At 39.8% G+C, this 27,179-nt stretch overlaps 1 protein-coding gene across 29 annotated transcripts in view; it reads left to right on the top strand.

Moving 5' to 3' along the window:
* Positions 1-27,179, top strand: part of PTPRD (protein tyrosine phosphatase receptor type D) — a 1,677,890-nt gene that overhangs the window by 1,546,182 nt on the left and 104,529 nt on the right. For 19 of the 29 annotated variants that reach the window (XM_054031429.1, XM_054031444.1, XM_054031437.1 and 16 more), the window contains 5 exons: positions 5,220-5,310; positions 12,198-12,407; positions 15,769-15,929; positions 22,469-22,483; positions 26,678-26,790. In XM_054031429.1, coding sequence (XP_053887404.1) covers positions 5,220-5,310; positions 12,198-12,407; positions 15,769-15,929; positions 22,469-22,483; positions 26,678-26,790 — 590 coding nt within the window. The remainder of the gene's footprint in view (positions 1-5,219; positions 5,311-12,197; positions 12,408-15,768; positions 15,930-22,468; positions 22,484-26,677; positions 26,791-27,179) is intronic. The other 10 variants (XM_054031435.1, XM_054031450.1, XM_054031447.1 and 7 more) reach the window with 1 other exon arrangement.

Here is a 27,179-nt window from a genome sequence, read left to right as displayed (position 1 = left end):
CTACACAACGCCTCTGAAATTCGAGTTGGCTCCACCCGATTCGAGTTGGATCCAGCTCTGGGTCCTGGTTCGGTAGGAAGATCACTCTGCCTCTCCTCAGACTCAGTCTCTCTGCTGTGCCCCTCCCTTGCAAGTACTTTCCAAACAAGAGTTGGGATTACTCACAGCTCCTTCACTGCAGGCCCACCTCAGTCAGCTCTAGGCACAGCAACAGTCTCTTCTCTGACTCCAGTGATGCCACCAACAGCCTTAAAGCTCCCTGCTCAATCAAAGCCCTTGTAGGCTCTCAGCAGCAGCTCCTGGTATGGACAGAGCTCCACAGCAGCTATCTCACTCCTCTTCCCAAAATTAGGGTTACCATATTTCAACACTGAAAAAAGAGGATACTCCACGGGGGCCTGGCCCTGCCCCAACTCCACCCCTTCCCCCCCCGGCCCCGCCCTAACCCCGCCCCTTCCCCAAAGCCCCTGCCCCAACTCTGTCCCCTCCTCTGAGCACCCTGCATTCCCCCTCCTCCCTCCCGCTCTGATCTTGGTTGGGGGTTGCTAAGTGCTTCCCTGCTCCCTCCTTGCCCTGAAGCCTCTGCACCCCCCCTTGCCCTGCAGCCTCTGTGACCCCCGCCCTGCAGCCCCTGCACCCCCCTGCCCCTGCAGCCTCTGTGATCTGTGCTCCCCACTCGCCCTGCAGCCTCTGTGACCCGTGCTCCCCACTCACCCTGCAGCCCCTGCACCCCCCGCCCCTGCAGCCTCTGTGTCCCCCGCCTGCCCTGCCCCTGCACCCCCCTGCCCCTGCAGCCTCTGTGACCCCTGCTCCCCACTCGCCCTAAAGCCTCTGCGCCCCACGCCTGCCCTGCCCCTGCACCCCCCCACCCCTGCAGCCTCTGACCCCTGCTCCCCACTCGCCCTACAGCCCCTGAACCCCCCCGCCCCTGCAGCCTCTGAGACCCCTGCTCCCCACTCACCCTGCACCCCCCGCCCCTGCAGCCTCTATGCCCCCGCCTGCCCTGCTCCCCCGCTCACCCGGCAACCTCTGCCTGCTGGGGAGCTTCAGACGCTCGGCAGCGTGGGTCCCTGCAGACCCGGCCGCAGCTTCCTTTCTGCCGCCGAGCACGTTCCCCGGCCTGTCTGTCCCCACCAGAAACAGCTCCCGCGGCGCCGGGTTCCAAGCTGTGCGGGGCAACGGGGCCACAGGAAGGGTCCCCCAGTGGCAGGGGGTGCCCGCCCGCGAGGAAAGCCCAAGCCCCCCCCGTTCCCTGCCTGAGCATTGTAGCTGGGGCAGCTGGGCTGCGCTGCGGACCCGGCGGATCGTGCTGGGCGGACCCTGGCTTATGCCTCCCTATTTCCCCGGACATGTCCGGCTCTTTGGAAATTCCCCCCGGACGGGGATTTGAGCACCAAAAAGCCGGACATGTCCGGGGAAATCCGGACGTATGGTAACCCTACCCAAAATGAAGTCCACCACTGGCTCCCCCTGCACGAGGAAGTCTCCCACCACCTTTCCTCAAGGCATCATGGGAGTTGTAGTTTCTAAGGCTAGATTGCAGCACACAGGCTTTTCCCCTGGAACACTCCCAATAAAGTTCGGAGGCCCCTCTAGTAAAGGGTGCCTACATACTTTTCTACATCAAAAGGGTATTGTGATGATTAATCAGTTAGCATTTGCAAAGTTGTGTCATTGCCAGCGTAAAGCCAAATGCACACAGAACCCTTCAACAGATATGGAGCCTAGTACCTCCAAGACCCCGGTTTCTTTGCAGAATCACACCTTACATTTTTTTTTCAAAGTTGATACCTTTGCTTACAAGTAAGTGTGGTGACCCAAAGAACAATCCCTTTTATCATAGAGAATGAATGAGTTAAATTTGGCAGATCCCCAAAAAGTCATCTGACTAAGCCTCCCTCAAAATCTTCTGACTGGCACTGTTCTTAATGGTCTGGTGATGGTGACCAGGAGTTTATCGTGTTTGGTAGGGCAAAAAATGGTTTCACGGACTTATCCAATACACAAGGTGATCCAGACTAAAGGTGTCTGAAATGTTTGACTTGCTGCTTGATCTGTCTTTTACTTTAATGTAAAAATTACTTTGTTTAAGCCTCAATTTCTTGCTTCCCATTTGAATGAATTATTATTTCTGAGAGATCAGTCAGTTCTACTAAGGCTGCACAGGAACCAGGGATTTATTACGACTCGTACTTCAGTATTTATATAACTCCTGTTTCAGCAAAGCAGGCACAGCTAGCAGAATAGGAAATGGGATCATCCATCCTTTTTTGAAGGATCAAATAAGATGATACATTTTTAAGAGAACACGCGAAGACCATTTGGTCTTCTTACATATTTATTTCTGAAAATCTTATTTGCAGCATTTTTAATAACTTCCAGTGTTTTATATAGTCTCCTCAATCTTACCTTAATATGATCTCTTTTATAGTTCTTTCTATGAAGACATGTACTATAATGGTAGCTTTGATCTTGTTGTATCCCATGTATCCTGGTTTTTATGTTGGGTCACTGCTAAAACAACAAAGAAAGCATGTGAAATAAATAAATACAAAAGCTTGGAGATACATATCCAGCATTAAGGCCCAGATTTTGCAAGGATTATACTCAAGTTGAGCAGTATCTTCCTCTCCCAGTAGTTCCACTGAAATCAATTTAATCAGTGGGACTATTTGGGGAGTACAGTACTGCTGACTGAGTGCAATTATGGTCCAATTGAAGTCAATGGAAGTTTTGCTGGTGAGTTCAATAGAACCAGGATTTCACTCAATGTAAGTAAAGCTGGCAGAATCTGAGCCTATAGCGTTTGCTAGAAAAAGGGTTGTTTCCCCATTTTATTGATCTGCTTAAGAGATAAGAGATTTAGTCAGCCCCCTCTCGTCATGCTACATCAGGGGTTCTCAAACTGGGGGTCGGGACCCCTCAGGGGGTCACAAGGTTATTACATGGGGGGTCGCGGGCTGTCAACCTCCACCCCAAACCCCACTTTGCATCCAGCATTTATAATGGTGTTAAATATATTTAAAAGTGTTTTTAATTTATAAGGAGGGGTCACACTCATAGGCTTGCTATGTGAAAGGGGTCACCAGTACTGAAGTTTGAGAACCACTGTGCTACATGTTTTGTTTTACAAATCTAGGATAGAATTAGTATGGGCTGGGATTGGTAAATAGCATTCACAGATCTGTGGTACATAAAGAACTGAGTACCTACACTTCCTCTTGGTATCAATTATAGTTGTGGATGCTCTTTGAAAATTAGGCCCTTGATATTTTTTTAAAAAAGGAAATTTTAACACATTTAAGCATTTTGTATGGTAATAAAAAAGTGCAGTCATGTTACAACATAGAACTCCTTTATCTCTAGGAGTATTTTCACGTGCTGCCAAAAAGGAGATCCAGATTGAAGGAACTCCATTGAGAAGGTTACTTCATAGGCTGGTTTAGATTGAGCTCTTTGTATAGGACCATGGAGAAGGATGGTTATGGATTCTCTTACTAATTGCTTGAGAGGAGGCTGGTCAACTGTATTCCTAGCCATGAGTGAAATGAACAGGCAGCCACTGTGGCAGAAAAAAAATGGATAATAAGCCATAAAAAATGGCAGGCCAGGATAGGTGAAGATTGTCCATGGTCCTTCAGCCTTATCTTCTATTACTAGTCACTAATGGAGGACATAGAGGCACCTTAAATATGAGATCTGTCATTATCAGGGCAAAGAAAGGCAACTACTCTCCCCTATCCTCTCTGCTATTGAAACAAAGAATAAGTGTTTTTTTGACAAATATATTAAGAAAATATATAATATCTGTTGTTGTCACTCTCTTTCCTCAGTTCTGCACACTAATATGAAAGGATAGACCTGCTTGACATATACTCTGGTTTGGTGGGAGAAAATGAGAAGGGGACAATCCGGGAACAAAAAATAAAAAATGCTGCCTCATCTCAATTATACTGAAAAATGTCATTTACTGAAAATTCTCTATTGGAGAAGAGAAGAGGATGTTTTTCAGGGGAATGTTTGACTAGTAAATTGGGAGTGTATTTTGCTTTAAAGTCCTGACTGTGAAGAAAGTCAAATGGAAGGGTTACCTATTCCACTGTAATGAACTATATTAGGCAGATACAGAACGTGTTAATAATAATTTATAGTAAGAAATAAAGGGGAGGTGTGTCTTATAATATATATATGCAATGAGAATTAAGAAGACATTGTGTGTTAATATATAAAATGTTATCTCAAATCTTAATTATGTGTATATATATATATATATATATATATAAAAATATGTTCTTAATTGTCACTTTATATAAAACACATATACACACAAATCTATTATAGATATATAATGTTGTCTTAATTCTCAGGGTATGTGTGTGTATAATGTCTTAAGTCTCAGTGTGTATATATACACCTCTACCCCGATATAACGTGACCCGTTATAATGCGGTTTCACCTATAATGCGGTAAGATTTTTGGGCTCTTGAGGACAGCGTTATATCGGGGTAGAGGTATGTGTGTGTGTGTGTATATATATATAAACACACACACTTACCCATTATAGATATATAATGTATTCTTAATTCTCAGTTATATGTATAAGTCCCCCATAGATACCCTTTTACTTCTTATTATATATTATTGACCAGTTTTGTATTATATCTATAGAATACTATAGTATGATAATAGTAGCAGGATCAACAAATGCATTATGTTACCATCTCATTCCCATTATACATGAAAATTGGGAGAAAGTGTGATGGTAAATGGGCTCTTGAAAAATCCAGTAATAAGTTTCAGCGTATTGGTTTCCATACTCTTAGAATGCTGGCATGGCACAAGTATCCCATGCCTGTTACATTTAAAATGAGATAATAAACTGCAGTCAACCATGTAGGCATTATGAAATATTATAATTATAGTTTCATATAAATATGTATGTGTTTAGATGAAAAAGCAGGTAATTAGTGCCATTTGTTTATCAAATGCTGTACACTAGAATTTATCATCTGTTTGTTTGCAAGAGCCTCTGTAGTGTACAAGAACCTTTTTGCAGTTATATTTGGGAGATTGTAGCAACATTTCATGGACAAAATCTGCCTTTATTTCAGCACAGTTCTCTCTCTCCAGAGAAGTTGGCTTTAAGCTCACATCCAACCCTTTTGACTTATCCACTCACTTGATTTAGACCTCATTGTTATCTATTACTTCCTTTACAGAGGTTATTATATAGTAATTGTGCCTTTGAAGAAGTCTCATGGAAAGTTTATCAAACCATGGGAAAGTCCGGATGAAATGGAATTAGATGAGGTACAGTATTTCTATTTTGACTGTTTCTGTTTCAGTAATTAAAATATTTTAAAGATTGCATCCCACTAATGCACTGATTTCAGTGACTTTAGTTGTCTGGATATTTTATCTTTGGATTGTGTTACCCTCTGGGGGCAGAAAAAAAGATCTAATTACTTAAATTAGAAGACATTAAAGACATTAAGTTTCAATAAAGCACACAAACTGTCTGATCTTTGTTGGCATTAATATTTTATTCTTTGCCTATTGTAAAGCACAAAGCAAAAGTGCATAAGGTGAAATGAGTTGTCAGCAAAAGCTTAATCACCACTGATATGAACTGCAGTAAAGGTCTGGTTCATTAGTGGGCTGTTTGCTAAGGATGTAACAAATGCTAAATTGCAATTTGCACTGCTGTTTAACATTTGACTTACCTTGTGGTCTCTTTACCTGTTTCTCACATACTGTAATACTGATGATTAGGAAATGTTTGCAGTATTCTCTATTCTTGTGGTACTCAGTATTCCGAAATTAAAAACCACATAGGAGAAAACAACCGTGTGTCACCAATTAGCAATATAAGCGCCATACTCCAAAAAACAGAGTATAGTGGCTTCATTTCAGAAAAACAACAACGAAATACTTTATCTCTTTTGAGCTAGTATTACTTCTAGCCAGCCTAGTGTAGATTCCTTCTATGTCTGCATTGAACTTAATCTAATCTGTCCTCATTTTCCCTGTCTGTAAACTGGGGTTAGTAATCCTGACCACCTTTGTGAAGTGCTTTGGGATCTCTAGATGAAAAGCACCGTACGAGAGTGAGGTATCATTATGATTATTATTTTTATATCTGTCTAGGGCTTGAGGCCACACTCATTGGAGTTGTAATTGGTGCAGATAATATCCCCACATCTTCATGACAGAGAATCTCCAATTTGGACTTAATCAAAGACCACTAAAGTCATTTGGAGCCTTTCCATTGAATTCAGCAGGCTTTGGATCAAGCTCTATATACTTTCCCCCTTTCCTTTAATCATGGTAAAGAGTATTCTGTAATGGAGTTGCCATTGCTTCTCCATAAAACAGCCAACAGGAAGTGCTCATTCAGCAAGTGGTCACCACACTTTTTCCCTACCCCCAGTACCCAAATATGTTCTCTGTGACCTGAGAGAAATAAAGCATCTGACTTGCTGTACCTAAACAAAAAGTGAGAACTGTGTTTTTCTCCGACAACTCCAAGGGGCAAGGAAAACAAGAGGTAATTCCTCATTCTGGGCATCTATTGTAGGTCAATTTGGAAAGTGTTTTCAATAACCTTGTCCAATAATTGGGAGTTTTTAATTGCTTCAGTGACCAGAAAAGAAAATGATCTGCAACAGCAGGAAAATAGTAATTCTTCATCAGAATAATGCAAAAGGCTTAGTTGTTCTTACTAAGTTATTCAAAGGAAGGCATGGTTGCTCCTGAGTAAACAATTAAAGCCTGAAATACTCTTCATTATTTTAAATTAAATTAAAGGAGATATCCTATCTCCTAAAACTGGAAGGGACCTTGAAAGGTCATTGAGTCCAGCTGCTTGCCTACACTAGCAGGACCAAGTGCTGATTTTGCCCCAGATCCCTAAGTGGCCCCCTCAAGGATTGAACTCACAACTCTGGGTTTAGCAGGACAATGCTCAAACCACTGAGCTATCCCTACCCCCCTGATTTTAATCAGTTTTTAACCAGTTTACAGCATTGTCTTCTTTCTGTTTTGATCAGAATCGGATTCAAAACACAGAGACCACTTGCTTGAACCATTAATGTCTTTCCTTTAAAAGAGCTGGTTGTAAAGGCTATCAGCACCTTGACGCAGTCCTAGATGACATAAAAAGTAGTTAAACAATAAAATTTCCCTGGAAAGACCCATTCAGTAATGGAACATTGATTTACTATTACCGCCCAATTTTAACCTCCAAAATCCACAGTCAGATTCAGCAACAACAACAGATAAGTGTGGGTGCAGGATGACATTGAACTTTGTTGCAATAAAATTCTACGGGTCTGTGCTGCTGATTCCCATAACAAAGGGTCATTTTAATCATTCTGTAAGTCGTGGTGCATTAATCTGTATAATAGTTTGATAAAGAACATTTATTAATTCAGAAATATTTGGGTCAGGATGGGCTGTTTCCTACTTTTTTACTGATATAATTGAGACCACATTGTAGAATTAATGGTGGAAGAAATAAGATATGCATTGACTGGAAAATGAAAATTATTTCTGTTAAAGAACTAAAGCCCTTGATATATCTTTTACAATTGCCTTCAATATATGCAGTAACTCCTGAGAAGGGGGAGGAAAATCAAAAGCTGGCAATGGCTGCACTTCATGCTTTCTCGTTCAATTTCTGATGCTTAAAGGGTTTTTTTCCCCTACCTGGGGAAATAAGAACTTTATATTGTTGTTATGTAGTCTTTCCCTGACCAACCTGAGTAAGCAGTGACACAAATAAAGGGTAAAATGCACCTATGAGAAGAAAACTCACCAAACCACTAAACCAAACTACTGACAAATGATTAGGTCTTTATGGAGGTGAGCTAGGGGAATTTCTGGGTTTTGTCTACTACATTCTCAGATATCTAGGTTTGGGACATATTGCACAGGGAGTTACTCAATATGCTAGACACCCCCAAATGCTTTACAGAAATAGGTTAGCAAAAGAGACCTCAGTAGCAGGTGGTTTTGGAGTAGTAAATCCATAATCTACCAGTCAAGAAGACTGTATCCACACTTATCTAAGTGTTCTGAACCTACAAGGTGTCATGCACTCTCAGCTCTGATTGAAGTCAGAGGTAGTGGAGGGTGAAAAGCAAGGGTGCAAGACAAGGCCACTAGTTAGACAGATATTCTGAGTTTGAAAGGTACCAGGGAGAAAAAATGTACTGGAAACTGGGGTTGAAATTCAGACTCCATTGAAGTTATTGGGTGTTTTGCCATTGACTTCAACTGGACCAGAATTTCACCCTGGGTTCTTGCAGTTGATTCAAGCAGAGTAAACGATTATTTTGCTTGGTGAGAAATCATGACTTGTTGGCTAGTTTGTGGCCATTAGATTTTGGAAAATGCATATAGTCATAAAGACATTTAGTTATGATGAGACTTGGTGACACAGAGTAAATATGTCATCTTTGTAAAAGCAATATGAATGGCAGATGTTATGATTTGGATTTAAATACACCTCTACCCCGATATAACGCGACCCGATATAACATGAATTCTGATATAACGCGGTAAAGCAGTGCTCCGGGGGGAGGGTCTGCGCACTCCGGCAGATCAAAGCAAGTTTGATATAACGCGGTTTCACCTATAACACGGTAAGATTTTTTGGCTTCCGAGGACAGCGTTATATCGAGGTAGAGGTGTATTATTTAGGAGAATTTTTGTTGTTGCAAGGAATAACGAAAAAAACAACAACCCAGAAATAGATGTTAAGTCTTAAATGAATTCAAAGCTTTTCAACCTAGTCCTGTTATAAAGTACCACTGGGGATAAGTGTGATGTTAATGACATATGGCAATGACATCACCTATATCTGAAATATGAATGAAAGCAAGGGTGCACCTGGGGTCTATTCAGTCATGTGGAATAGATTTTGTAAACCAGATTTCCATTCACACACAGAGTTAAGTTTAGCTGGCCTTGATTGAACAACATTCACCGATTTGCAATGGTTCATGAAAGGTCTAAAACCCAAATTATAATTATAGTATGAACTGGAAAGATGGGGAACAAAAAAATTGGCTGGGATTTTCAAAGGTGGTGTGGTGGAAGGAGTAAGGTGAGCTAATCCCATTGAATTCCAGTGGAGATCGGTCCCCTGTGACTCCTTTGAAAATCTCACTCTTCATCTTAAAGGGTGGCTGGAAGCATATACTTACTTCCCTTTGTATGAATATACTGAGGTCAGTGGACCATCAGTCAGTAAAAACACCCTACCATCCCAAATACCCGAAGGAGCTGGACCTGAGGTTAGGAGGCAGGCAAATGGAACTGACTGTGGAGAGGTGGATGTGTATATATTGAAGCCAGTTGCCAAGCTGCCTTCAACTTCCCCTGCCTGCCTGGTATATAACCAAGCTTTCTCTCAGTGGTGTTTTTCATCCACTGCTGGGAGTGAGTTTATCCTGGTTTACCCCTCCCCAGCCCCCTCTCGCCCATGAAACTCTGAGATAAAGCTAGGAAGGGAGAGAGAAATAGCAGAGTGTTCTCAGCAGCTGATGAAAGCATCTCTGGGAGCAGAGCTGTGGAAAGGCTGGCCTCGGGGGAGTGATAGAAAGCTCAGCAGGCTGGCATCACTGCATGTACATATTTTTGGGGGTGAATGCTTCTTAGAATCCCACTAGCAGATGCCTTGGGGGCATATGGCATCACGAAAGAAAACCTCCCTCAGCAGATCTGCTCTGAGCTGCTGCTGTTAGAAGCAACAGCAACCAGGGCTAATGTTCAGGCAGTCTCTGCTCCCCTCTCCTGTTGCTGCCACTGACTCTACCTAGTACTGGCACATGTGAAGCAATCAGAAGGCGGGGCTTTTTTTTCTTAAAAAGGGAGTGGCCCTCAAAAACAACTAGCTAAAAGCACCATTAATAGGCCAAGATTGGTCTATTACCCACTGCAGCCCTCACTTTACAAGTGAGGGTCACCTGGAAATTATTCTGGATGCACGTTAAATAAAAGATAATGTGCAAAAATCACCACAGTTGTTTCTAAGATTAAAGTACAACAGTGTCATTTTACAGCAATGTCCTTTTCAAGGATCCAAACACCTTCAAATACTTGGGAAGTTCATTTTTAGATCGAGGGGTCCATTACACTAGTTTTTATGCTGGTGTAACTCCACTGAAATCAATAAAATTACACCAACATAAAGCTTGTGCAACACGATGGGGAATCAGGCCTTGTGTCTGAACTCCATATCTGGTCGCTATACTGATCTTTGTAACGGAGCAGAGCAAAGCCCAGTATCAAAACACCCCCAACCTTTAAGGAAGTTTGTATCCAAATTTTGCATCTTGGGCCCATTTCTAATTTTAACCCGTTTGAGATTCAAAATTTTAATGAACTGGCATGTTCAGCTAATCAGTGTTAACAAACTTTGTTTTAGTAGCAAGTTAAATTTAAGTCATATCCCAGAGAAAGGAGTGGTTGCTTGTTTTGTGTGCTTTTGGATTGTTTGATGCATAATTAGGAAATACTTGTTCCATTTTGGGGATGGCAAAGAGAAATGCCATCTAAGTTGCAGTGTAATAGTGAAAAAGTGGGTTCAGCTAGAGCTTCCCCGACTAAGCATATTTTAAAAATGAAAATATATACTAGAAATTATATTTTAATCTCTTTGCTACTGATCTGTAACTTTCCCCTGGAGACTTGCCTCCTACACTTAACAATGTAGTGAAAACTTACCCATTTTGTTCGTTTTCTCTGGGAGCAGAAGAACTCAAAATAACTGTGTGACCTTGGAAGAATATAAGGCTGGAGACTGAGTCTATTGCTTTTACTTTAAAATAGGACAATGAATAAGTTTCATGGGTGAAAAACGAGGGAACACTCTTAGCAGTCACCACTTGTCAAGCAGGAAAACTTCAGGCTATTTTTAAATGAGTCAAATTAGTATTTGCTTAATGTCAGTATATCCAATGTGATAAAAGATATTGAATAAGCATTTGGCCATTTAAATAAGTAATTAATCAGTGGCTTTACCAGGTCGGCTTTATTTCATTTATTAGTTAACATACAAACATGAGCTAGTATTTAATCTTACTGCCAAATACCCTGATGTATATTTTGGCTTTGTTCATCAGAGCAAATATTTAATGGGGTAAAGGAAGTTTACATTTTGAAAGGCAGGCTACACAGTTTATGTCTCCCTTGAGTATGTTAAGTTCTGGTGCTTAACTGTTATGATGGAAAGTGGTCTGGGTGTCAGGACTCCAGGATTCAGTTCCTGGCTCTTCCATTGAAGTGCTGTGTGACCTTGAACAAGTTGTTTAGAGGTTGATTTTAGTGATGATGAGCATCTGAAACTTTTATTGACGTCAGTTGGAATTGTGGGTGATAAGTGCATCAAAAAACTGTGCCTTTAAACTTTCTCTGCCTGCCTTTACTCATCTGTAAAATGAATTTAATTATACCTCCCTCACTGTGTGTGTGTATTTGAGATTCATTATTTGTAAAGTTCTTGGAGAGCCTCAGATGAAAGCTGTTATAGAAATCCAATGGACTATTTTGTGAATATGGATGATGTTGTTTGTTTGTGTTCTAAACTCTTCGTAATACTGAATGGTGCTAGAAAGATAGTGTTTGCATTTTAGAAAGTCCCCCTGAAAAATTAAACCTAGGTAATGAAGCTTGAGTTTCACAGGCTGGGATTTTTTTTTCTTAATTTTGTATTATTTTCAATTTCCTTCCTCGGAGGGAAGTTCATTTGCTTTACTGGGATTCACTGTATTAAGTTGGAGGTCACAGTGTGGCTGCTGCTTACATATAAAAAAATATTATGCAACAAATTGTCTTTATTTTTCAGAGAAAAGGTGTAATGCATTGTAGGAATTAATTCTGTAGGGTTTTATTAGCATGGACAATGATATCAGGCACTGAAAATTGATCTAGTTGGCCCATGTTTATAATCTGAGCAGTGCAATTGCAATTTAGTATCTTATCTTAACAGGAAAGGCCAAAAATTTAAGGATCGCAAGAACTGAGATTTAGTGATACTGACAAGCACCATGAAATGAGCATAAATGGTACTTTGATAGTTCTTGGCCCTGAATTAAGTTTTCCCATTAAACTGTCAATAAGTTACATTAATGTTGTTTACAGTTATCTTTCTGTTCTCTCTCTCTCTCTCTCCTTTTTTTCCCCCCCTACAGCTACTTAAGGAGATAGTTAGGAAACGCAGAAGCATTCGTTTTGGGAGAGAAGTTGAATTAAAGCCATACATTGCAGCTCACTTTGAAGTTCTTCCTACTGAGTTCACCCTGGGGGATAAAAAGCAGTATGGTGGCTTTGAGAATAAGCAACTCCAAAGCGGTCAAGAATATGTCTTCTTTGTTTTGGCTGTAATGGAGCACTCTGAATCTGTAAGTGGACTGCATGTTTTTGCTGCAATTGTTTTTATTCCCAAGTTTACCTTCACTCATTTCTTATAGTATTTGTTCACACGATCACTCCTCTGTCCCCTCACAAAAGGTCAGTTACCTACAGGGTATGTCAGTGCTTTTCAAAAGTCAGTGTCTTTCCTTGCTTATTTACAGTGATCTCTCAGGCTAGAAGGTAATAGTTCTGCATGCATTTTAATGTATTATTTGCTTCTGTAACTCAAGGGTAAAGATCACCTTTTATTAGCCCTATTCTGATCCTTTGCAAATTACAGGCCTTGCTTCATGACATCTGTGATGCAACTACTGAGGCATGAGCTTCATAGCAATATCTTTCACCGTGTAAAAAATGTTCCTTTCTTGCCTGGGGATTACCATTGAGACAGTGGTGTTTGTTACCAAAAATCTTTGGAAAGATCTATCTAATCAGAGACATGCACAGCTAGCTTCTTCAATGATAGTAATTTGCTACCAACTTTATCAGTGAAATGTAAGAAAGTTAGAAAATAATGCAATAATAAGGAGAATTCCTGAGGTGATTTAAATAATGAGCTGTCTCTTCCCATTATGTAATTCATCTTATTCTTATGTCCCTTTATGCTTGAGTTGTTTTAGCTGCAAGTAAAACAGTAAAAAAATAATTAAACAAAGATAGAAATAGGACGTTGGAAAGATGCTGCTTCATATATTAACATTTGAACATGCAATATGTCACATAGTGTCTTTCTAATTGATTCCTAAGCCTGACAGATACATTTGCTGGGCTCAGCCATCTGAACCTACTGTAACAGTAATCTGAAGTCTAGTCAAAGACCTCCAGTGTCTGGCAATGCCTTAAATGTGTGGAGAGTGTATTTAGTTGAAAACGAGGAGGAAGTTCTAGTTAGTCTACTTACCACTTGTGGCTTTATTTGAAAATGGAGCAACTGCTTTAAGGACGTTCTAATATAGAACAAAAGTTTCCCTTTTCCTCTTTCTGTCCTACAGTGATTGCAAAGACTGTGTCAATGGAATGGAAAATCTGTTAATTAATAAAATCCTACACACCATTGAAAAGTTAACCAAAAAAAGTGACTAAGTGATGATTTACAGCTGGTGATAGAAGAGCCAGTGGCCTTGTGAATTGAGCATAGGCGTCACGTCATTAAATCTTAACGTTGAAAAATAGGACAGCTTTTAGGTAGAAAGTTAGATATCTGAAAAGCTATACTCACAAATTACCCATACTAAGATTCAATCTTTTCTTTGCAAAGTTTTGCTCTTTCTGTAATTTTACATAGTAACTAAGGCTGTAATGTCTAACATTGTTGATTTTGGAACTGTGACTGCCTTAAAGATAAATGAACGTAAAAAGGTTTGGTTTGGATGTTTTCAACTTAAACATGGTATCCAGAATCTGTGATAGGATTTTGTAGTTGTGGATCTGGCCATAGGGAAGGAAGAGGGGTCAGATAAATGAGCATCTATGTCCCATGCTCCATTGCGCTCTGTTCTCAACACATCAGTTCCAGAGGCTGCTAGAGTTTGAATCTTGCACTCTAGCAGAGTATTTCTTCTGCACAGGCAGAATACTTTCTACACAGCATTTCTCCTGCACCGAACTCTAAGCATTTACAAATGATCAGAAAATAGATTTGTCTTAAAAACAGTATTAACAATGCCTATAGGTAAAAGTAGACATCAAGGATTTCATATCTCTTCTTTGGTTCAGCCTATTCCCATGGGGTAGTTTGTTATCACATTTTGGCTTCAGCATTTGGTTCTACTTGCTCAGGAAAGAGAGGCTGAAGGCAAAGTAATATTCCAGTGGCAGAATCTTCTGCATCTTCAATTAACCTTGAAGCAGAAAAATACCTAGATCAAAGTTCCTTTAAGCAGGATGATGGAACACAAGTGATTAAACAACTCTTCATACCTTAGAAGAAAATTTGTTATAAAAAACAAAAGCAAATGGTAAATGATTTGTGCTTGCTTGTCCCACAGACAACCATTGTCAGTTTTTCATATAGTCAGTTTCTAAATGTTTTTATTCATATTAACCCATTTATTCACTTATATGACAAGACAATTGAACATGATATCATTGGTCAGTACCGCATAATCATTTTTTATTGAAACATTTTAAAGCAATGTTCAGATGTAACCACGTCTGTATTCAAACTTTTCTGACCTGTGAAATTAGTAATTATCTAATCTGAAGTGAAAACGTCTTTCTTTATGGTGTCATTGCTAAGGCGTGCATCACATATAAAGTTGCCATCAAGTTTCCTCCTCCTTGCTTCATTAGTGCTGACACCCTGGTGTGACTCTACCCATAGTTTGGTTAAGCAAAGCTCCCAAATGAATAGAGTATTCCATAAAGTGGCCTGTCAGGAACCAAACTGACACAACTAGCATGGCTGGAAAAAGCACAGCCTTCAGCCACTCTGGCTTAGTCTGGCAAAAACTGAGCTTCTTGTCCTCTACCCAGCATTCATCCTTCTTCCCCTCTTCTCTGTTACCCTTGACAACTCCACATCCTTGCTCTGCTACAGGCTCTGAATTTATCTGTGACTCCTCTCTATATCTTTTCCCCATAGTAGACCTCTGTCTCTGCAACATCTTCATAATCTGTCCATTTCTCTCCATTTTCTTTGCTTAAACCCTTATCCAGCTTTCATCATATCTCAGCTACATTGCTTCCAAAGTCATCTAGCTTTTCTACGCTCTATGTCCAGCCTCTCTTCATAGTCTCTCCCCTTGTCTTCAAGTCCCTAATCCACTTAGCTCCTATCTAGCTCTCTGTTGTTGCCTCTCCGCACTCTCCACTTTGTCCCATTGTTTCTGACCAAGCAGCGTGCTACTATTGCCCAACATATCCATATATTTAACCCTGCCTTCCTGACTGTCCACTATAATTCTGTCATCTACTCTTTCAGTTTTTTCACACCTCTTCCAGGAAGCGTTTAAACTCTTGTTCCCTCTTCCCTTCCCAGCTGTGCAAACAAAACGAAGAAGTGAACAAATCATCCACTGTACTTTGCTAGTCAGTCATTTTCTTTTGTTACATCATCTCCCCAATTTTTCATCATTACATTGCTCACTGAGATTGTGAAATCTTCTGGGCAGAGACCTTGTCTCCTCATTTCTCTGTATACACCTATCATACTTTTGATACAATATAAATAAAATTGTAATAATAATAAATAAATTATTTACATTTTAATCTATATAGTGTAAGATTTGAAGAAATAACAATGGGTATTATAATGCCATTATATTCCATGTACATTTATTTAGTTCTAGCACAGTTATTTCTCATGCCCATTACTTTATCGTTGAATAGGATCTTATTTTCTTACAGACCATGTATGCAACCAGCCCATATTCTGATCCTGTTGTGTCAATGGATCTCGATCCCCAGCCAATTACAGATGAAGAAGAAGGCTTGATTTGGGTTGTAGGACCAGTTCTCGCAGTGGTATTTATCATCTGCATTGTTATAGCTATACTTCTTTATAAAAGGTAAGTTTACCAAATAGTTCTTTTTAAACTAAGGTGACTTTTAGATATTTTGACCATTTTAAGATACAGTGGGATCAGATAAAAAGTTGTTGTGCCATACTCTACATATTAGATGTCATCCTATGGATTCTTGCTATATTTTTTGAAGAAATTTTGTTTAGTTTGTATAGAACTGAAAAGTTACTTTGAGTTTTCCCTATAGTTATAGTAATTTGGTTTCACTCTTTTGCTCATGACACTGTATTGCAATTTGCGGTATTAAAAATGTTTTTGTATTTTACATATATATGTACATTAGTGTATGTGTACATGTGTATCCATATAAACATTTCACTTTTTTTACTTATCTATTTAATATTGTCATGGTAATACGTTATAGGTTACATTCAGTCCTGGTGTGAACAGACACAATTCTCATCTCCCTAAAAGTAACTGGAGTTGTGCCTCCTGAAATCAGGCCTCAGTTTGGCCATGTATGTACATGCATTCCTGTACACCAGGATTAACAAAATACCAGTAATCATTTGCTACTAACACTGGAATCTGATCATAAACTTGAGGAGTCATTTGCTGGCTCTTTTTTCATCCTGTATGCTTAAGGTGACCAATGGCCCATTTTTAAAGGGACAGTCCCTTTTTTTGGGACTTTTTCTTATATAGGCGCCTATTACCCCGCACCCCATCCCGTTTTTTCACAGTTGCTGTCTGGTCACCCTGTGTCTGTTACATCATGCACAAGACACAGATCTAGGTTTTGCCATTATTTGAGGGTCAGATTCTCCACTGCCTTATACCTTGTTCAGTCATTTACACCTGTGCAAAGTGCAGGCACAGTCTGCCTACAGTACTATCATTTAAGCTTCCTAGCCTTTTACACCTACTTTTCACAAATGTCAATGACTACACAATGTGCAAGGTGGAGAAGAGGAATACCCAAGAGGGTCAGAAGCCCAGATTCAAAGTTTTACTGTTTGATTTTTTTCTTTACCCAAAACAGTTTTGAAAGTATATTGGTAATGTATAATTGTTAGCGACTGAGCCATCATTAAGCCTCAAATATGTCTGACTAAAGCTACCCATGAAAATCTGAGGAAGCAGTAAAGATGTGGGGATGTATTTTTTTTAAATACTCTACATTTAATGAAATTATTTTCTGTGAAGCAATCGGATTGTAACTGTACCTATTCTGATGAAGAAAAAAAATCTTCATAAGCCTCAAACGTCCTGGATTTTGCCCCCTCCCCAAATGTCTGCAGTCTAAAACAGCTGAAGATGAATGCAGAGGCCTTCAGGTTTCTGAAAGAGAAATACTGTGTTCAGCGTAAAGAACAGTCCTGAGGCAACCTCTGTTTTGGAATCCAAACAGACATATATTTATAAAGATGCCTGTTAGGATCATAATCATATAGCAGCACAGAAATCATTCTGTTTCCTGCCGATGTTATGCCTCATGAAAGTTTCTGTTAGTACCTACTGAGCCAATCTAATTGTGAGCCCCTCCTTGTGGCTATCAGTCATTATAAAAACTGGTAATTGGAAACAGTGAAATACTCAATTCTTGTCACTACTTCGGTTATCTCAAATACAATACCTTCAAAGCTACTAAAACAAAAACCAAAACAAATCCCACCAAAATATAAGGCAGATCCATACCTACCCTGGGAATATTGATTATACCCATAATTTCATCCTTCACGGTGTGTTGCCAAAAAGCTCTAGAGGTACACCACATGAGCAGGTAAAAATGTCTTGGTCAAGAGTGCAAAGGGAATCCCATATGCAGACTATAGAAGGCACGTTTTGCATTTTTTATTTACTAGTAGTACTAGAGATGTTTGGGAGGATACCCATCTATATTTTTTAGAGTTCAAGGAATTGTCTACATATAATTATGTACCAGTTTAACAAAATTAATATGAGATATTGCCACGTTTAAATTGGTGTAACTCCCTATTGTGGATGGAGCTGTATCAATATATAAGTCAGGGGTCGGCAACGTTTGGTACGCGGCTCGCCAGGGTAAGCACCCTGGCGGGCCAGGCCAGTTTTATTTACCTGCTGACGCGGCAGGTTTGGCCGATCGTGGCCCCCACTGGCCGCGGTTCGCCGTCCCGGGCCAATGGGGGCGGCGAGAAGCGGCACGGGAGAGGGATGTGCTGGCCGTGGTTTCTCGCCGCCCCCATTGGCCTGGGACGGCAAACCACGGCCAGTGGGGGCCGCGATCAGCCGAACCTGCCGCGTAAGCAGGTAAATAAAACTGGCCCGGCCCGCCAGAGTGCTTACCCTGGTGAGTCGCGTCCTGAACGTTGCCGACCCCTGATATAAGTGTTTATCTCAGCTTGTTTCTGTGAATTTGCAGGTGCAGGTTAAACTGATACAAGCCAGGTTTAAACTGATGTAAGAGTGCCCCCGGACAAAATTGCACCAGTTTAGCAAAATCAGTATAAAATCATAACTTTAGTCATATTGGTTCAATTCTGTGCATAGACTTGGCCTAATAAGGGAAGTTATCAGATGATGCAGAAAGGATGATGTGGAATGCTCACAGTTAACAAAGTAGGAGCTTCATTCACTTGTGGGATTCTGCTTGCAGACACTGATGCTTCAGATGTTTTTTGGTAGAGTAATGTATAAATGCTTATCCAGATGAACAGGCAGAACGCAGGTTGCGGGTCCAATTGGGGGGGGGGGAGAAGTGTGACCAAAGGGGGCTTAATGGACACAAAATGCTCACATCCCTTGCTTCACTGAAAGGGACTGGATCCATTTTTTGGCACGAGTAGCTGCCAGCTCACTAGAGACAAAGTTAGGTAGGTTATCCCAAACAGATGCCAATCAAACTCCTTTATGTCAAACCAACATATATTCTCGGCATTTTCGACAGTTTTTCCCAAAAAACATTTTAGAAATGTGTTAAGAGTTTTAAAACATTTTTATTGGTGTTTTGTTCCATATCCCTTTGCTTGTTAAAACAGGTTGTCTGGCTTTGTAGCCCTGGGCCAAATTCGGAGGTAGTGAATAAGGATTGTGTACGTTACATTTACAACCATTTACAGACATATAAAGTAATATAAACTGGGTTTGAGCTAGATCAAGAGGTAAATTAAATTAGGATATGACATTTGTGTGGATATATTGGATGTATTAAAAAAAAAAGGAATACAGGCATGGGTATGCTTTTATAAGGTGCTTTGAACCTATTCAAAACATGGAAGAATTTCTAAATACGTTGATGAACAAAAAGAGCCCAGTGACTTTGTTATCTGTAAGGAAGAACATATAAGATATCATTTAGTAGTTGGGATGTTAAGGAACTTTCAGAAAAAAACACAGTTAATGTCTGAGCTAACCCTGGAACAGGGAGTAGAACTGTCTCAGAAATCTGAAATAGTAAAAATTCATATTACTCAGTAAAAAAGTAGCAAACCAAAAATGATTATGGCAAATAGGGAAGCAGTATTGGGGGGAGGGGGAGTGTGGGGGTATAGGCACCATGTCTGTTGAAGGAAAGGAACCAAGGAGGTATCTTAAACAGGGGTGAGTCTTACCTCTTTTCTAGGATTTTTGATCAGAGACAGCTTTATGAACAGACATGGACTGCTAATTTCAACATTACTGTTATTAAATTTTACTATGATGTAGGGGCAGTGGTGACTGATTTATAAAAAGACGTTTAAAGCGATGAGCCCTAGCCCTCAGTTGGAAGAGGCCTGGGTAGTGTAGAAAAGTGGCCTGGGTCAATGCAAAGCTTTTACTACCTACAAAGGCAAGGCGTATGTGTCTAATACCTTTGTTATTTGTGAGGCTGTTGCAAATAGCTTTCCAGATTGAACCAAAGCCACTGAGATGGGCCTCATATAACATAAAGAGGAATGGGACAGTGTTTGTCATAAGTGGCGTGCTGAAAGGATGTGAGGCTGAGAGATGCCAAATCTGAGAGATTTTAGGCTTTCTTCTTCAGCCGTGAGAGTGCAGGCCAAATGTCATCCAATCTAAATCAAGAGGATTAGTACTTCTAAAAATGAATGGGAAAAATATTGGACCACACCCTCTGTCACTGAATATAGTTGCATTCTGAGATCCTTCATGATTAAGACTGATTGAGGTACTCAGTATAGAAGTAAGAGTTTTTTGTCCTAAATTGGTTGTAAACCCAGCTGAATTATGATGTGATAAGTAGTGGTACTCACTCCAGACCCTTAATGAAAGGAGAGAATCATACTGAGAAAGGTTCCTTAAACATTCCGAACAGACGTTCCCATCTTTAGGATTTGGTAGTCTAAGTGAATTAACTGGACAAAACTCTTTTTTTCCCTTGCTTTTCTTGCTATACTCTTGCCCTCAAGAAAACTGTTTTTTGTTTTTTGTTTTTTGTTTTTTTTTTTTTGATTCAGACAAAAGCTAGTAATATATACTCAGAGAAAATCAGAACTGTATCCAAAATTTCCAAAGAATTCTATATATTTAATTAACATGACAACATGAAGATAAAAATCATACTAGTCTATTTTAATTGGCCTCTATGTGTGTTGCATCATCTTAGATTCTCTTATTCACCATTAGCTATATTTTGTGTCCATTAAGCCCCTTTTGGTCACACATACACACACACACACCCCGCCAATTGTTAAATTCATTGTTAAATTCAGTATGAATTTCAGCAATTAATGTAGGGGAATCTGGGAGAAACTAAATTGATGAAACATACATGTATGGGTGGAAGGGGTAATTATACAACTTTAAACTCTCCTTATACTCATTCATAGCCATACCACAGCCCATCTTGTGCAACAACACAGGACAGTACAGGAGCGTAAGGCACCCCCTTACCTCAGTGAGTTAGCTACCCACGTAAGTGAGGAAGGGGAAGCATCCTTCACGCTCCCAATCCTGTGCAGCTGGACAGAGAACGGATAGAGTCTTGGCTTTGCCTCCAGCAATGCACCAAGCAGCATAGCTCTGCCAGAGCACCAGAGGAGAAACATTGCATCAGGTGTAGGGCTGGTACAAAGTACGTCTCCCCCAGAACAGGAGGATAACTGATGGGCAGACTGCGACTCTGAGAGTCACAGCTTATCACCCAGGGTGTTCTTAGGGCAGTGCAACAACATGCTGCCTCACATGCAGGGCACTTGTTAAAGCTACAAGTTAGCCCTTAGATTCACTTGTAAATTTGGCCATATGAATTTAACAGCACATGTCTTGGAGGGAGAGGAAAATGTTAATTAATAAATGTTAGAAATCTCTAAAAACTATCCAACATCTCAGGATTTGCCAGGGCTAGAAAGAAATTATGTATCCCACTGAAATATCAACTTTCACTGGTGTTAAATTCCTATGTCTGTTTTCTGTGTTTCTGAAAGCTCACGAGATACCTAACTTTAAACCCACCATGGGTGCCAGGCTGGATGTTGCTTATCCTGGAACTCACTTTAATCAGTGCTGTTTCTGGAAGACATTCCATGTTTAGGAGACAGAAAGAAACATTTCTTTAGCAGGTTGATTTTTCTTTAAATGGCAGCTGTGTGAATCTGCTCAGAGGCTTGGAATGTTATCTTAAATCCTTTTGAGCCCAGTGGAGTTTTGCCAGAACAAGTAAGGACTGAATAAAAACTTAGCAAGGAGCTCTGGATTTGCGCCATAGTAACTAACATGATTCTAAGGAAACAATGGAGAGACTCTAAAAAAAGAAAAAGATATGTGATGTTGCAGGGCACTATAAAGATTTTAGTACCCATTGTAAGTAATAGGGTCAATGCAGCTTCCAAGCAATAAAATCTTTGTAGCTCCCCACATTATCATGATGATACACTGTGTTTTTTGGTATTTGGGAATAGTTTCAATTATGTGACCTGTTGATAGCAAGTAATAAAGTCTTTTTCCAGTTCCACCCATTTTTATAGGTCCAGCACTATAGATCTAAGATGAGCTATTTCTTTTAAAGCAAAAAAGAGTATTTAATATTTTACTGGGGAAAGATTTAGGATTACCTTAGTTGTCAAGAGACCTTTTAAAAATAATTTCTGACATTTTATTACCTAGTTGCGTAAAACCGGATAAAAATCTTTTGTAATTTAGTGCAAGTCTTAGTTACTCTATAGGAATATCTCATCCATTTAGCCTTTTTTTAATGAAAAAAATGTGTTACACTAAACTTCCCTGTACCTAGGTTAGATGAAAGTCTTTTCTCCAGCTTGTAAGTAAAATTCAAAAATATATCCAGCATCTGCAACCTCCTGGGATGTAATTGATTGTGGCATTATTTTGTAGGTGGTGACCAAAAGGGAATGTGATATTAATACAAAAATATTTTCTTCAGCAGCAAAAGACTCTTTGAACTTAACCTTGTGTCCTCCATTTATTCCATGATTAGAAGGCATTAAATGTTTTGATGAGCTGTCATTTTGTAATTTATGTAAGTTCTGTGTCCTCATTGTAAAACACCATTTCTTGAATCTCCTGTTGTCATGGTTACTCTTCTTGCCATTGGCCAACTAACATTTAACCTTTTTTCCCCTCTTTGCCGCATTAAAATGGAGCAGTAAACCTGACAGGTGAGAAGTGAAGAACAATTGCCCTCCATTTACACCAAAAAAGGGGAAAAAAAGAGGAAAAAAGTACAGACAGTTTATCATGATGATGATTTAAAACAGAATTTTTGTCACTCTAAATGATCTTGGACAGATACATATAAAATATAAAGACAGCCTGATAGTGCTCTAGATATTTTATAGCGTTTACAACACTGAAAAGGCATGAGGCATTTATAGCAGTGTTTCATCTTTTAACTAAAAAAAGGTGGGTTTTTTTCATATCTTATATTTTCCTCAGTTACAATTTCAGGTGATAGTACAAATCAATTTATGAGAGTTCTTTGGTCAAGTTTAAAATGGTGTTCATGTCTCAAAATGGAGCTTCAGAAGAACTGGGAAATTATGTACTGTAGTGGGTTAATGCACTTTTAACAACCTGGATGCAATCCTGACTTACAGTAGGTCACAAGTAAAAATAAATGGATGATCTCATCCTAGTCCTTAGAGGGTAGTCCTTCACATCATAAATCCTTTTGAACCCACACAATCTGATGCAATTACTAGAGCATTCTCAGGTCTAGAGAGAGACAGAATTAGAATAACTCTAATTAAAACAAACAAAAGTACATTGTTCTACAGTAAGTGCCCCAAACGCTGCAGTTTTAGCGTTACTGTAGCATTTGAGGCTATTTATGTTTACTCTAACATTTGAAGCTATTGTAGGATACTATAGTGCTTTTTAATATAGAAACGGGGGTTGTGCAGGTCAAAGCTGATATGCACTAGCAGAGCTATATGTGGAAAAATGCAAATGATGTCTGCCTCTAGGCAGTTCTCCTAGTCCTTCACTTTTTAAGAGCACCAGATATAAATAAACATTCTTCTTAAGAATTGAAAGAAAAGGGAATACACATATCAATGTAAAAACATTAATGGGTTTGGTACTAAATTTGGATAAATATTTATCCACAATTTTGTATATGTAATGAATTAACAGTTTAACCGCCCAAATTTGTAGATTCAAATCAAGTAACTAAATGTCTTGCTACCCATTTTATACACTCGATTTCCATTTGCTCTTGCAGATAAAGGTTTTGTATGTTAAAAAAATAAATTAAAAAAAGCCTTTTGAAGCTGGATTGAGGTCCTCTAGGAAATTTAGCCCAGTGACATTTACTTAACTGAATTTTCATGAAAATCTGTTTTACCCCCTTTTTCAATGAAAGTGTCTTTTTTTTTTTTTTTTTTAATGAAACTGCATGTCTAAAAATCCTAGAAGTGAGGGCCTGGCAGTCATGGAGCTCTTCTGGAAGCACATAGTGGGGTGGTTTTAGGGTAGATTGTTCTGTGTCTGCCCACTGAAGGCCTTGCATAGCACTAGTTGTTTTAAATTTTGGATGGCACCTAAATGATTCACTGATGGTCACCAAATACTTTATTAAATAAATGAAAGGTGTAGAACTTGTTGAGTTTGGGACCTTTTACATTAATTCTTAGGGCCTCAATTTTGACACCCAGGCTTATTGTCCATCTGTCCAGGATTTTAGAATGGCACACATCACCGTGGCCTCTGAACTATGCTGACTAGTGCCAACTTGTAAATAGACCCATTGATTTCATGAAGCAAAATGTGCAGTAGTGTGGGTCCCTGTGCTGTTTTTTTTATTTCATAAAGTTTAAAGTGATTTCATTGGGGCTACTCACTGAGTGAGGTACTACTAATGGATGACATCCTGGCAAAATGTCCATGGACTTCACTTGCACCAGCTTTTCTCCCAGTATGATTAAGGATGGCAGAATCTGACTTTATAATTTTATCTCTGACCAGGGGAATGGGGGGTGAGGGGGGAAGCCGGTACAAATTACCAGGGCCTAGCAGTCCGGAAGGGGGCCCAGGGCCCAGCTTCCCCCCCCCTCTAGTCGGCCCTGTTTAGCCGGTCTGCCCTTGCTGGGGGGCCCGAAAAATTTTTTTCACTGGGGCCCAAACCTGTTCTCAGCGGCCCTGTCTCTGACACTGATCTGTAGTCTGTTTGGTTGAACCTGACAACAATTTAAGAAGACTGATTCCTGCACAGTCCTAGAAGTCTATTCACGGGAACTGTTTCCCTACAAGTTTTACCTTTCTTTAGGTCTGTGGGAGGTTAACTGGGGCTTAATCAATTTGTGGAGCTTGTAGTACATAGAGAGCATTTTGATACCCAGCCAGCTTGACCAGCAGAAGGACCAATAAGTGGCAAAACAAACCATTTAGGATGCAGGTACCAGATTACAAGGTTTGAGATAAATCACCTTGAAGCTGGCACAACTTTCCAGTGGCAGAGCAGTATATGGTCATGCAGGGAATTCCAGGCTCTGTGGGATGGCAGGGGCTAGGATTAATTTGGGGATAATACATTCAACCCCTAGAGAAAGCACTGACTCACATTCCTTTCAAGTGACTCTTTGTTATCAACAAAGCTGTGGGTCCAGAGTGAACAAAGACTCCCCAGGATTGCCATACCTGTTGCCTTTGTGGCTGAGGGGAGTGACATAGAAGAATGAGGGGTAGACTGAAGGAATCGCTTCTTCATCCTTCTCAAAACAATTTAAAAAACCAGTTTCTTGTACCCCCACTGAAGGGAGGAGCAGCCATATAAGGGTTTATCTGGAGTATAAAGTCAAGAGTCTTGCATTAAAACTCTGGAATTATTTGATTTTCACAATCTGATCTTGGAAGTCTTCTGCATATCGAACTTCCACTGAAGTTAACAGAGGTTCCATACTTCAAGAGCTTGTGGGATTAAGATACAATTTGCACAGCACATTAAGGCAACCAGAGGGGAAATTTTGTCTTGCTGAATGAGTTGTGTATCTTCAATATTAAAGACAAGCAAAAGAAATTGCCCACTGTCATCTAAAATAGAGCTAGCCATAGTCCATAGCTAAAATTGATAAGATTCCCTCCTACCCCATCACTCTTCTCTTTCCCATCACATCATGTCCTAATCAGTGTTACCACTCACTGCTCTGCCTGTAATACCTGGATAGAGAAGAAGTGAATTTAAACTGTTTTAAGAGGTAGCAGAGCAGATTTTAGCACCATCACAGGAAAACCTAATCAGGAAGATGGCCCAAGAGTGTGATGTCAAATAAAATGCAGGACACTTGAGATAGGTGTAGCTGTAATAACTCTTACACCCAACTCTCCTCCCTTTCTTGAAATTTGGCTTTTTGCCACCTTCATCCTCACTTCTTCTAAAAAAAAAAAAAAAAAAAAAAAAATTGAATGAAAATGCAAATCAGTAGGTATGCTGGAAGCCAATACAGTTCTCCTTGGCTGACCTCACAGAATGGAACTCTCAGACAGTAGGAGCCCATTCTGACAGGAGACCCATAAGAGCTAGAAAGCACAAAGATGCCATGTTTCTGAGGCAAATGGGACCTATGGGCCTTTTTCTGTCTCTTCTGCCCATTGCATTTACGGAGGGTTTTTCAAGAGCATCAAAATTCCATTGAAAGTCAATGGCAGTTAGGTACCTAACTCCCTTAGGCACTTTTTGAAAACCCTGCCCCTAATTTGATCAGAAGCATTTAAATTGAATAGGGGCTCTGTGACCATGGAAAGGATTGGGGCCATGGGTGTTCTGTGACTCACCCTATTACAGAACTGAAATATTGAGAATTGAGCTCTGACTCCCTAGAAAGTGAAAGCAACAGTGTTCAGATATATTATCAGCAACCTTGAAAGTGCCTAGTGAATAACAGCTATTCATAAATAAAACAGTACAGAGCTGTGTATATTAAAACATGATGAGAGCAAATATAGCATCTTCATATGTTATTCACAATTACATAATGAAGATTTAAACAAATATATTTAATAAAGCTGGTAGGTAGCTAGCTTTTAAGACCAAGACAAAGTGGATTTCCTGAAGTTTCCCATTTATAGGCCGTAGCTGTTAATTATTCTAGTCCCTTGAATGATGAACTGGAGGATCAGTCTACTGCTGAAGGCAATTACTCCAACCCAATGTTTTCATGTTTAAATTTCCTTTATCCATGTAAATTGTAGCTGCCTTAACCACCATGACGCACACAATTGTTTTTCTTCTGCTTTGGGTAGTGAATACTCTTAAAAAAGAAGCAGTATCAAATGATCAAATAGGTCAGACAAGTATATTTGTGTAGTTAACACTGAGGATCTTATGTGTGTTTGTGTTTACTTTATCCTTTCAGGAAGAGGGCTGAATCCGACTCTAGAAAAAGCAGCATACCCAACAGCAAGGAAATTCCTTCTCATCATCCCACAGATCCAGTGGAGCTGCGACGCCTTAATTTTCAAACTCCAGGTAAGATGCAGAACTCCCCCGTTTCCAGCGCTGTGACCATTCACGGTTTTCAACAATATTTCTTTAAACGGCACTGCTGCTAGAGAACTGAGTTGTTAAATGTTGAATTCTTTAGTTTCTACCAAATTCTTTATATTGATTAATGATGAGATTTTGCAGTGTATTTCTTACTAATAGTTTTGGGAATAATTTCTTCTAACTTCTGCAGTGTAAGAAAAATTCCATATTGAACTAATTAATGGAGACTCTATCAACTTAAGCACATTTTTTTCATAGAAACGAGTAACAATGAAAAATACTAAAAAAGATAGGGGGCTGGGAAATTATTTTCCCCCTATTTATTAATTGTGTGCATTTGACAATACTTTGTGTACAAATATTCCCTCTTT

The sequence above is a fragment of the Malaclemys terrapin genome, chromosome 6 (genome assembly GCF_027887155.1).
Source record: "Malaclemys terrapin pileata isolate rMalTer1 chromosome 6, rMalTer1.hap1, whole genome shotgun sequence".
Taxonomy (NCBI): domain Eukaryota; kingdom Metazoa; phylum Chordata; order Testudines; family Emydidae; genus Malaclemys; species Malaclemys terrapin.
This window is presented reverse-complemented; position numbering and strand designations above follow the sequence as displayed.